Source organism: Seriola lalandi, unplaced genomic scaffold, assembly GCF_002814215.2.
Source record: "Seriola lalandi dorsalis isolate HSWRI2012SDOR001 ecotype SW California unplaced genomic scaffold, Sedor1 jcf7180002054573, whole genome shotgun sequence".
Classification (NCBI taxonomy): domain Eukaryota; kingdom Metazoa; phylum Chordata; class Actinopteri; order Carangiformes; family Carangidae; genus Seriola; species Seriola lalandi.
This window is the reverse complement of record NW_019525126.1, coordinates 1,768,385-1,779,721: the sequence shown is the minus strand read 5'-3', so window position 1 is coordinate 1,779,721 and position 11,337 is coordinate 1,768,385. Positions and strand designations below refer to the sequence as shown.

At 43.6% G+C, this 11,337-nt stretch overlaps 1 protein-coding gene across 1 annotated transcript in view; it reads left to right on the top strand.

Annotated features, from left to right (window-relative positions):
* LOC111663159 (ryanodine receptor 3) overlaps window positions 1-11,337 on the top strand; it is an 81,298-nt gene that overhangs the window by 66,045 nt on the left and 3,916 nt on the right. Inside the window, exons 77-102 of the mRNA XM_087176921.1 lie at window positions 357-466; window positions 767-818; window positions 903-959; window positions 1,052-1,151; window positions 1,235-1,314; window positions 1,394-1,470; window positions 1,674-1,747; window positions 2,799-2,816; window positions 3,536-3,616; window positions 3,718-3,806; window positions 3,896-4,024; window positions 4,136-4,240; window positions 5,348-5,429; window positions 5,622-6,934; window positions 7,104-7,162; window positions 7,475-7,649; window positions 7,752-7,838; window positions 7,922-8,116; window positions 8,418-8,548; window positions 8,645-8,687; window positions 8,808-8,935; window positions 9,044-9,104; window positions 9,266-9,412; window positions 10,527-10,661; window positions 10,752-10,908; window positions 11,167-11,231. Coding sequence (XP_087033047.1) covers window positions 357-466; window positions 767-818; window positions 903-959; window positions 1,052-1,151; window positions 1,235-1,314; window positions 1,394-1,470; window positions 1,674-1,747; window positions 2,799-2,816; window positions 3,536-3,616; window positions 3,718-3,806; window positions 3,896-4,024; window positions 4,136-4,240; window positions 5,348-5,429; window positions 5,622-6,934; window positions 7,104-7,162; window positions 7,475-7,649; window positions 7,752-7,838; window positions 7,922-8,116; window positions 8,418-8,548; window positions 8,645-8,687; window positions 8,808-8,935; window positions 9,044-9,104; window positions 9,266-9,412; window positions 10,527-10,661; window positions 10,752-10,908; window positions 11,167-11,231 — 3,750 coding nt within the window. The remainder of the gene's footprint in view (window positions 1-356; window positions 467-766; window positions 819-902; window positions 960-1,051; window positions 1,152-1,234; window positions 1,315-1,393; window positions 1,471-1,673; window positions 1,748-2,798; window positions 2,817-3,535; window positions 3,617-3,717; window positions 3,807-3,895; window positions 4,025-4,135; window positions 4,241-5,347; window positions 5,430-5,621; window positions 6,935-7,103; window positions 7,163-7,474; window positions 7,650-7,751; window positions 7,839-7,921; window positions 8,117-8,417; window positions 8,549-8,644; window positions 8,688-8,807; window positions 8,936-9,043; window positions 9,105-9,265; window positions 9,413-10,526; window positions 10,662-10,751; window positions 10,909-11,166; window positions 11,232-11,337) is intronic.

The following is an 11,337-nucleotide window of genomic DNA, read 5'->3' as shown; positions in this document are numbered from 1 at the left end:
ACCACCACCACCACCAAGAAAAATTCTTCCAATGTGTCTGATATCATGAGTTGTCTCTGCTCCGGGATAAAATGACAGGAAATCTATGATAGAGAATAAACCTAGAGAGTCACCCTCTGTATGCATGTGTGTGCACGTGCCTGCGACTGTGTCCGTGCTTGTGCATGCTGTCAGTGGATCCAAACACTGTCTTTTTTTTATTCTGACACCACCTGACTCTCTTAAGGTAAGCAGTGTACAGTCAGGTGACTACTGTTTGTACACAGTGTTACAGCACAGATTTCTCACTTCAGTGGCTTATATCATTGCTGTTGAGAGCACATGCCTAAGCTCCGCTGTTGTGCGGCTTTGTCCAGAAGACGCAGCCCAAAGTGGAGGAAGAGGAAGAGGAGGAGGTCAGAAAACAACCGGACCCGCTTCACCAGCTCATTCTGCATTTCAGCCACAACGCTCTGACTGAGTGCAGGTAAATACACACTCACTGTTACACACCTGGCCTCCTGGCACCAGCACGCTTTACTCCATCTGTGCTACATAATAGTTTTGGCTTGCCTCTGAGCTAATAAAGAGCTACATTAAGCTAAATTATTGCCATATATTTTATGCTAAGAGAGAAACACAGCATTTTTTTTTGCTGCTTACTATGCATACATTGCAGTGGCTATAAATACAATCACTTCCACTTGCTTCTTATTTAAAGATGAAATGTGACTGTGAGCTATGTAAGGTTTAACCTTTGGATATTCATCTTCCTTTTTTTTGTTAGTTCTTTGGAAGAGGATCCCCTGTACATCGCATATGCAGATATGATGGCAAAGGTATTACACTCTCTAAAGTGCTTTTTACCAAGATGCTCAGTGTTCAGCAGATTGTTGCAGGTTTGACGTTGTTTGCTCTTTCAGAGTTGTGCTGAAGGTGAAGAAGAGGAAGACGAGGAAGGGAAAGAGAAAACATTTGAGGTGCTATTGATTTCTCAGGAATATTGTCTTGCTTTTTTTGGTTTTTGAATCACATTCATCAGCGGTGCCAACTTTATTATCATTTCCTGCAGGAAAAGGAAATGGAGAAGCAAAAGATGCTGTATCAGCAAGCCAGGCTTCATGACCGAGGGGCTGCAGAGATGGTGCTCCAGATGATCAGCGCCAGCAAAGGCAGGAGAACACACACCCGTATGTCTGCCTTCCCACGGCCGCCTTCTTTGGTCTAACTGTGGTGTCTGATTTGTGATTGTCAGGTCGACTCGCTGCTATGGTGACGTTCACCCTCAAACTGGGTATCTCCATTCTGAACGGGGGAAACACACTTGTCCAGCAGGTACGCAGCCGTCTTCATGCAGAAAATGTACAGTGAGCAGCATCAACCCTTTATTCATTGTTCTTCTGTTTTAATGCAGAAAATGCTGGACTATCTGAAGGAGAAAAGAGATGTTGGCTTTTTCAAAAGTTTATCTGGACTGATGATGTCCTGCAGGTAATGGAACCATTAACCCATCAACCCACACTAGAGAGCAGAGGTCAAAATATCGCTGACATGTTCTGACCATTATATTTTCTCCTGTGAGTTCTGCAGTTTGGTGGAAGTGCTGGGGCGCCTCTTAAAAACACAAACTGCTGAAAAGCAGAATATAGAAATAAACATATCATCGTTCAGTCTTTGTCTTTCATCTCCGTCAGTGTCCTGGACTTGAACGCGTTTGAAAGGCAAAACAAAGCTGAAGGTCTGGGGATGGTTACTGAAGAGGGATCAAGTAAGTGAGGATAATTAACACGGTAAACAGTCTGAGACTATCTGTCCCACTTGTTGATTTACCAACAATATGCGTGATTGATTTGTCCTCTACCAGGAGACTTTTAATCATGCTGATACAAAGAGCAATACACAGTGTATCTGTGGAGCCGAATGGAAAAAAAAAACCTACAAGTCAATATCTGCGCATTAGTATCATTTTACAGAACGCCTTGCCTTAGACAGAACCTCAATACTGAGTGTCTGACAATGAAACAGAGCTTATGATCTTTTCCCTGAGCCATAGCCACTCAGTGTTACAGCATGGGGTCCAAACCTCCGCTGCTTTCTGTACTTCACCATACTTGTGCGACGTCTCCGAGTAGACCGTGTAGAGCTCTTGCTGTGACATGGTGCGTCTCGTTCAGGTTCATGGCGTTAATGTTCTTCAGTCAGGCTTGTAATCGGCCTCAGGACAAATGGCGCAGCATTAGTTTGATGAAACATTTGCTCTTTGATTTGTTGACATACACAAGCCCATCTCTATGTCATGTCTTGTCTCTCTTGTGTGTCATCGTCACGCAGGTAAACCTGTGCTACTGTATGTTTAAGTCCTGTCTGGGCCTTGTCTGCCACTTAAAAGCTCACACTCACACTCACAACCGCATCCGCATTAAAGTCCACTTATAATCAGAGGTCTCTATTTAATAATCTGATGGGTTGCATACAGTACAAAAATATATTTTTCTCATGCTTATTCCAACTCATTCTCACCTCATAAGCTCAGGCATAAGTGATGGTAACTGTTAGTCTGGTACTCTGTCTAACCTGTAGTCTAAACACCTGCCCAGTGAGCAGACTTCCCTTTAAGACTTTGTTTAATTGTAACCGCATGTCAATGTCGCAAATCAGTGTGAGTATGTAAATATATATCTATAGCGCTATCACTCTCTCCTGTTCCTACTCCTTCTGATTGAATCTCAATGTCTTCTCCTTTGCTTATGTCTGCTTTTGTTTTGTTTGTTTGTTTGTTTGTTTCCTTCTGATCATGTTTTTAATCTCATCGGTCGCAGTCAACGTGAGTGAGCGGGGTAAATACATGGTTTAGATTCTACTCATTCTATGCAATGCTGACATCTTGATTGCTCTCCGTTCAGCTCCTTCCTCCCTCTCTTCATTCCCTCCTAACCCCGACCTCCCTCCCTCCTCTTCCTCCTTCCTCCTCCTCCTCCTCCTCCTCCCACTCCTCCTCCTCCCACTCCTCATCCTCCCACTCCTCCTCCTCCCTTGCCCTGAATGCAAAACAACCACCTTCTTTGTACCTTGGACTGAAGGAACGCATGCATGCTCTTATGACATCTGGATAGATTGTTCAGTCCATGGTCAGGTGCCTCAAACTGACTCAAACCTCTCCACTTCTTCTTTTATAAAAAGTCAGTGCTTGTCATTTGTGTGGGACCTTTTATGTTTCTTAATTTTAACGATACTAACCAACGTGTATTAAGAAATAAATATCCCAAAGCTTTGTTTGTAAGAAACAACAAAGCTTTGCTGGTGTTAAACGACAAAGCTCAGTTTCATTCCTGTTCTAATCCTTATTTTCATTTGTGAAATGATGCACTATACCTTGTTTGTGTGTTCTGAGCTCTCAGTATAGTGCATATAATTTGCTGCTGTTTGACAACTAGACAGCAGCGTTATGAGAAGTGAAAGCTATGCAAGCTCCGATGCCTGTACTGACATTAAAATGATGGGTCTCTGACCTTTGTCAACACTGAAAGAGACACTTAATCTCATTTCCTGTCCTCAGGTTCCAAGGTACTGCAGAATGATGAGTTCACTAAGGATCTCTTTAGGTTCCTGCAGCTTCTCTGTGAGGGCCACAACAATGGTAGGTGGACGCTTCTCAGTACAGCAGTTACCCTAAGCTGCATTGTGTCTCTGAACAACACAGGTGTGAATGTGCTCCTCTGCAACCAACTATTGTTTTAGATTTTCAGAACTTCTTGAGGACTCAAACAGGGAACACAACTACGGTCAACATCATCATTAGTACTGTAGACTACCTACTAAGACTCCAGGTATGATATTAAAGATTTATAGAAATATATATTCATATATTCATTGATCTTCTTTAATGTGTCAAACATATACATTTTTCTTCTATCAGGAATCCATCAGTGATTTTTACTGGTACTACTCTGGTAAGGACATCATTGATGAGGCCGGTCAAAGGAACTTCTCCAAAGCACTGGCAGTGGCCAAGCAGGTCTTCAACTCTTTAACTGAGTATATACAGGTACGATCTCGCAGTGCACTGCAACACGACAACACGAGAACTGATTCAAATCTTAACTACAGTACATGAATAATCTGAACTTCAATGTGCAAACTTTGCCGTTTGCTCCAGGGTCCATGCATTGGGAATCAACAGAGTCTGGCTCACAGCAGGCTGTGGGATGCTGTGGTGGGATTCCTGCATGTTTTTGCCAACATGCAGATGAAGTTATCCCAGGTATCTACTGTTTGCCTACATTTAAAGCAATGGAGTTGCTGTGTATTTCTTCAGTGGTGGATAGTAATTAAATATCTTTTCTTTTCTCAATTACTGTTTTTTTTTAGGTACTTTACTTTAGTATTTAATGTTTCTTACCAGTTTATACGTCTTCTTCACAATATTGATATAGGGAAATATTATTATAGTATTTACTACTACCTGCCTGAATAGTTGGTATTTACTTCACAGATTTTCCAAACAAAACATGTAATCATCCGATATAGTATGATGCAATATAACAGATTAAAGTTCCCAACAGTATAAAAGATTTGCATCACTTTACTTGGAGATGTCTGTCGCCAAGTGGTTACGACATATTCTATATATATGCTTTAATATTTTAATTCCATTTTATACATTTATGCTTCAGGTATAATAATGCTGTCATATAAAACATGTATAGTAAGAATGAACATTCTGAAAGAGGCCATTTTGCATGATGAGCTGTTATAGCTGATGAAGATGTACATATTCCTGACAGTACTTCTGCACTGTACTGTAGCCAGAATCTCCCTTAAAATATCTGTTGCCACTAGAGGTCTCTCCAGGCTAGAGAATAACCCCAGGCTAATGCAGCACAATTGCATATGTGATTCCACTCAGCCATATGATATATGAGTTCATCTACGATATTTCCTCCATGTCCAATAAGGGAGGAATGGGATGAAATCCAACCACCTAACCTTATCTTGGTCTGACAGTAGAAACCAGGATGAAGGAGAGCGCAGGTGGAGGGGTCTGAATTGAATGCATCAGATTTATGGTATGCTAAATACAGACTCTATAGAGACCCTAAATGAGTCAGACTGACCATGCCATCTGCTCCTAGACAGTAAAATAGCATTAACCCTGGTGCTGATGGATGGATTTCTCCTACAAGGGCCTTCTGGGCACCAGCAACTACATCGTGGGTCCCCACAATCTGAGGCAGCCTTGATCTCTCCGAATCCGGCTCGGGGACATTAGCCAGGGCGGCAGTGCCCTTAAAGGGAGGCCATCAGTAATCTGTGTGATATAGTGTTGTGTGATTCACGAGGTTTCCTCTTTTCTGTCATCTCCTAACAGGACTCGAGTCAGATTGAATTACTGAAGGAGCTGCTGGACCTACAGAAGGACATGATCGTTATGATGCTCTCTCTTCTCGAAGGTTGACTTTTTGATGACTCACTGGCGCCATATGACGCCTTCACCAGCAGGATTAATTACAAGGATGTTTTATGACTGTCATTAATCATTTGTTTGCTTGGAATATAATCAGATATTTACAGCAGCAGCTTTCCTAATGTGTATGCAGACTGTTGTTCGCCTTTACTGAACCTTTGTTGTTGACACTTCACAGGTAATGTTGTCAATGGCACCATTGGCAAACAAATGGTGGACACTTTGGTGGAATCTTCAAGCAACGTGGAGATGATCCTAAAATTCTTTGACATGTTCCTCAAGTTGAAGGATTTAACCACCTCAGACAGCTTCAGGGAGTATGACTCTGAGAGCAAAGGGATCATTTCAAAGAAGGATTTCCAGAAGTCCATGGAGAACCAGAAACAGTACTCCCAGTCTGAGATTGAGTTTCTTCTCTCTTGTGCTGAGGCCGACGAGAACGACATGTTCAACTACGAGCAGTTTGTGGAGAGATTCCACGAACCCGCCAAGGACATTGGCTTTAACGTAGCCGTGCTGCTAACCAATCTCTCCGAGCATATGCCCCACGATGCTCGCCTTTCTACCTTCCTCGACCTGGCTGAGAGCGTTCTCAGCTACTTTGAGCCCTTTTTGGGTCGTATTGAGATCATGGGTGGAGCCAAGCGCATCGAGAGAGTCTACTTCGAGATCAGCGAGTCGAGTCGTACTCAGTGGGAAAAGCCTCAGGTGAAGGAGTCGAAGCGGCAGTTCATCTTCGATGTTGTCAATGAAGGCGGAGAGAGCGAGAAGATGGAACTGTTTGTCAACTTCTGTGAGGACACCATCTTTGAGATGCAGCTGGCTTCCCAAATTTCAGAGCCAGACCCGGTGGAGCGCCCGGAGGAGGAGGAAGACGACAACCAGAGTGTGGTGGAGAACCAGGAGGAGGCAGAGGAGGAAAGCATGATGTTGGAGTCTTCCTCTGCCTTCACAATCGCCTGCATCTCGTTTAGAAAAAGCCTGTGCCACTTCCGCCAGATGCTGACTCTCAAGAGCATGAGGCGGCAGTACAGGAAGTTCAGGAAGATGAGTGTGAAGGAGATGGTGCGAGGTTTCTTCTCTTTCTTCTGGGTGATCATCACGGGACTCTTCCACTTCGTCTACAGCCTCATTTGGGGTTTTTTCCACATCTTGTGGACCACTATGTTTGGCGGCGGCCTCGTTGAAGGGGCTAAAAATATGAAAGTGACAGATATTTTGGGAAACATGCCAGATCCCACTCAGTTTGGCATCCATGGAGATGTGTTGGAGACGGAGAAGTTGGAGGCGAGCGAAGCGTCGGCGTTGGCAGAGATGGGTCAGATGGCTCAGGGGGAAGCAGCAGAGGCAGACCTGATGGCTGAGCTGCTGAACATACAGCCCAAGAAGGAGGGAAAGCACGCGGCGGAGCCTGGTTTGGGGGATGTGTCTGAGGTGGTGGTGGGGGACGCTCCGTCTATTGCCAGTGCCGTCAAACAGAAGAAGGCACAGGTCAGTAATGATGTTAAATCAAATGGAATGATGAAGGCTCCATTCCTAATCACACCTTAACTAATAGACACTACAACATCAGTATAGACCATTTGCACAAAGCCCATTTGTTATTATAACAGTACAACCTGTTAAAGTTATTGATGGTCAAACAATGCATTTGTTACAGCTGGCTGCGAAGAAGAGGGCTGCGAATGGAGACTACAAATCTGACTCAGAGAAAGGAGAGTGAGTGTTGTTCATTTGTTCATTGTTCATCCTCAGTGGAGTTGATATAATTCTTTATCATTAGACATTTTCTGATGGCACTGAGCATATCATCGTGTTTTGCTATCTGCAATACCAGTGTCAGAAACTTTAAGTATGAAGGATGTCCGTAAGTAAGAGTAGACTCTCTAAACTAACTATCTATACCTTTTAAGTACTTCTGCAGTTTAATTCTATTCATATGTCACACGTATGTAACTGTGTGTGTGTGTGTATCTACGACCTTGCAGTGGTAGTATAAGTGTGTCACTAAAAGACAATTTATTGCTGCAGTTCAGAAGACGGTGAGAAGAAGGACCACGACAAAGCCAAAGACGAAGCCCCTCCAGAGCACGCGGCGGAGGAGAAGAAAGCCCCAAAGAAGAGGCTCGGCCAGAAGAAAGAACCACCAGAGGCGTTCATGGCCAGCTTCTTCGCCGGCCTGGAAGTCTACCAGACTAAGATGCTGGTCAGATTTAAAAAAAAAAAATGTATTTGATGTATTAGCTTAAGCATGTTAAGAGAGAATAATAAGTTGCGTATATACTGTACAACTTATATATTTTCACAGAACTACCTGGCCAGAAACTTCTACAACCTCCGCTTTCTGGCACTTTTCGTTGCCTTTGCCATCAACTTCATTCTGCTCTTCTACAAAGTAAGCTTGTAGTAATACTCTGTATATAATGATTACAGATTGTTGTAGGTGCTTTGATGACCAGTTGATGACCTGTCTTTCAGGTAACCGGGGATTACTCGGACGATGAAGACCCCTGGAATGGCCGAGGTAGAGCTGGGGAGGAGGAAGATGAAGGGGCGCTTGAGTACTTCGTCCTGCAGGAGAGCACAGGCTACATGGCGCCTACGCTTCGCTGTCTGGCAATACTACACACTATCATATCTTTCCTGTGTGTAGTGGGATACTACTACCTGAAGGTGCAGTAACACCCACTGAGAAATAAAACATCAAGTTGTGCTTTAGTATCGGAGCAAAAAAAATAGGGACGTGTAAATTTACTCTATTTGACCTTTTTATCCAAGATTTTTTTTTTTTTTTTTATTTTTTTATTGTTGAAACATCTCAATAATGCTTTATAGCACTTGGTTTTATTTTTCACAAGTAGAGTTCTGTATTTGTGATCAAATGCATACATACATAGTCCTGCACTATATGCAGCATATTGTGATACAACTGTACATTATATCCTTCACTGGCCGAATTCTGTGTGTGTCGAAGGTGCCACTGGTGGTTTTTAAACGTGAGAAGGAGATAGCGAGGAAGTTAGAGTTTGCCGGCCTCTACATCACTGAGCAGCCGTCTGATGATGACATCAAAGGACAGTGGGACAGACTGGTCATCAATACCCCGTGAGTCACCTACAGTGCAGTTATTCAATTCTGAGTCATAATCTTGTACAAACAAAGGTTTAATGATCATTTGTTTTTTTTGTTTTTTTTTATCAGTTCTTTCCCAAACAACTACTGGGATAAATTTGTCAAACGCAAAGTAAGTGGCTTTTAATAAATTTTTGTGTAATCTGTTATGCACACAATGCATACACCAAATCTGGTGATATTTCACTAGATGTTAGTTACACTCTGTTTCTGTTTCTGCTGCTGTTTGTAGGTGATCAAAAAATATGGAGACCTGTATGGCGCGGAGAGGATAGCGGAGCTGCTGGGCCTGGATAAGAGTGCCCTGGATTTCAACCCTACAGAGGAAACTGTCGCCAAGGAGGCTTCATTGGTGTCATGGTGAGAGATTGGACTGATCAAGCGCAGACAGCCTGGAAGTGCCTGAAGCAAAAATAGAGGTCGGATAGAAAATATGAACCTCTCTTATCAACCTGTCTCTGTTGCCAGGTTGAGCTCAATCGATACAAAGTACCACGTCTGGAAAATGGGAGTGGTGTTTACAGACAATGTAAGTTTGAACACAAGCTCGGGTGATTAATCGCTCTGTTTTGTGGTTTTAAGGATGGCTGGGTGCATGATTTGATGGATTGATGTTTGCACGAGCTGATTGATGATGTTATGACTGGACAGATGGATTCTGATAGATTTCCCATTGTGTTTCTTTACCAGTCTTTCCTGTACCTAGTGTGGTACACCACCATGTCCATTCTGGGCCACTACAACAACTTCTTCTTCGCCGCCCATCTGCTGGACATCGCCATGGGCTTCAAGACCCTCCGCACCATCCTCTCCTCTGTCACACACAATGGCAAACAGGTGAGGAGGATGAGGAGGAGAGTGCAGGTCTTCTTCTTGGCAGCAGGGGTCACTGCAGAGTTAGTGGTTGAGGTTGGGCTGTAGCCACCGCCTCTTTATTCCCTGATGTGCAACCACAAGCCAGTTTTACCACAGTACCACATGTTCCAACCCCACTGATGGCATCTTTGGGTAATACTAGTGTCAAGCCTGTGCCAACCAAGCCTTGATATGCTTTTAGATTTTACGAGTAGTTATAGATAACATATTAGCAAACTGTCACCCATTTACACATTGGCCAGATACAGAAAGACATTCACATCCTACTGGATATGTGTGTGCACCAACTCCTGGGAAAAGTCTGTGTGTCTCTGCTTTCTCTACACTGTTGGCAGGTATCATACAACTGGCTTGTGTGACCGTCTGTGCAACATGTCAAATGGATAATGCATGTTAAAAAGCTGCGTGGTTGTCATCTAGTAAATACTGCATGTGCTGCGTCGATCCCCGCGTCTTTGCCAGTGGAGATGCATGTGAAGGAATCGACGATGCGTACAGTAAACAAAAGGGGACTTTAGATTCATTCGGTATTCTTTGACATTTGAGTTCAAATGGTTCAAATGCTTCATTTAAATCCCACTTCAGTTCTTTGCAGCGATTCTCATGTCAACTGACCAGAGGCACAATTCAAAATGTAATGTCACTTCAATCTCCGAGGGTGGAAATACATCCAAATGGCGAAGCCGCAAGGAATCGCCTCCCACACCTCCCACACTCTGCTGCCTGTGGGCAGATCAATGGAGCTGTCAATCAAAATGCAGCTTACTGCTGCTTCCACTGTTGTTGCTGTTTAGGTTCACAGGGAAATCAATGTGGGAGCTGTTGCAAATGTAAAAGAAAAGGATACAGTTTACCATTATTTATTATAAATAACTGAACTTTCCCATCATCCGCTCATTTGAACTTTTCCCTCCTCACAACCTGCTCTTATCTCGCCACCGGCAATCCCGACGTGTTCCTCATGAGAGTTTTGCCGCTTTTTATAGGGGCAGCTCTGCCTCTGCTGTGTCCAATGTGTCTCTTCATAAAGTTTAAATGAGACTCAACTGACTGATGTCTGTGTTTTTCTCCGTAGCTGGTGCTGACGGTCGGCCTGCTGGCAGTTGTGGTCTATCTCTACACTGTGGTGGCCTTCAACTTCTTCAGGAAGTTCTACAACAAGAGCGAGGATGAGGATGAGCCGGACATGAAGTGTGATGACATGATGACGGTAAATATTAGTCACATATTCAAGTGCTTGTGGCTTATATTCATCCTCAAACTGAGGGTTTTTCCTGACCCTCCCTCTGTGTTTGCACAGTGCTACTTATTCCACATGTACGTTGGGGTGAGAGCAGGAGGGGGCATCGGGGATGAGATCGAGGACCCGGCTGGTGACCCGTATGAGCTCTACCGCATCCTTTTTGACATTACCTTCTTCTTCTTTGTCATCGTCATCCTCCTGGCCATCATCCAGGGTGAGCCCAGGCACTTTTTTTAGTGCTGTTTCCACAAAACAAAGGTCTTTCTCGGATTACTTGATTTTTTTAAACTTTAAGCTATATGAGTATTTAAATCTAATCTCTTTGAAATACTCCATATCACAATAGTATATCTCTATTACACTCCGTGCCATATTCTTAGGAAGTGAGGTGTGTAAGACTGTGGCTGCATTGATTACACAGTTACTGTACATTATATATGATACGCTCACGGCAGTTCCTTTGTGGTTGCAGGTTTGATCATTGATGCCTTTGGAGAGCTGAGAGACCAGCAGGAACAAGTCAAAGAGGACATGGAGGTGAGAGGAGATCTCATGCTCACCTATACTTGCCAACATATGGAGTACTGAAGGGGTTTCCAGAGGAAGCAGGGGTGTAAAGAGGGGGTGGGGGTGTGTGTGTGAG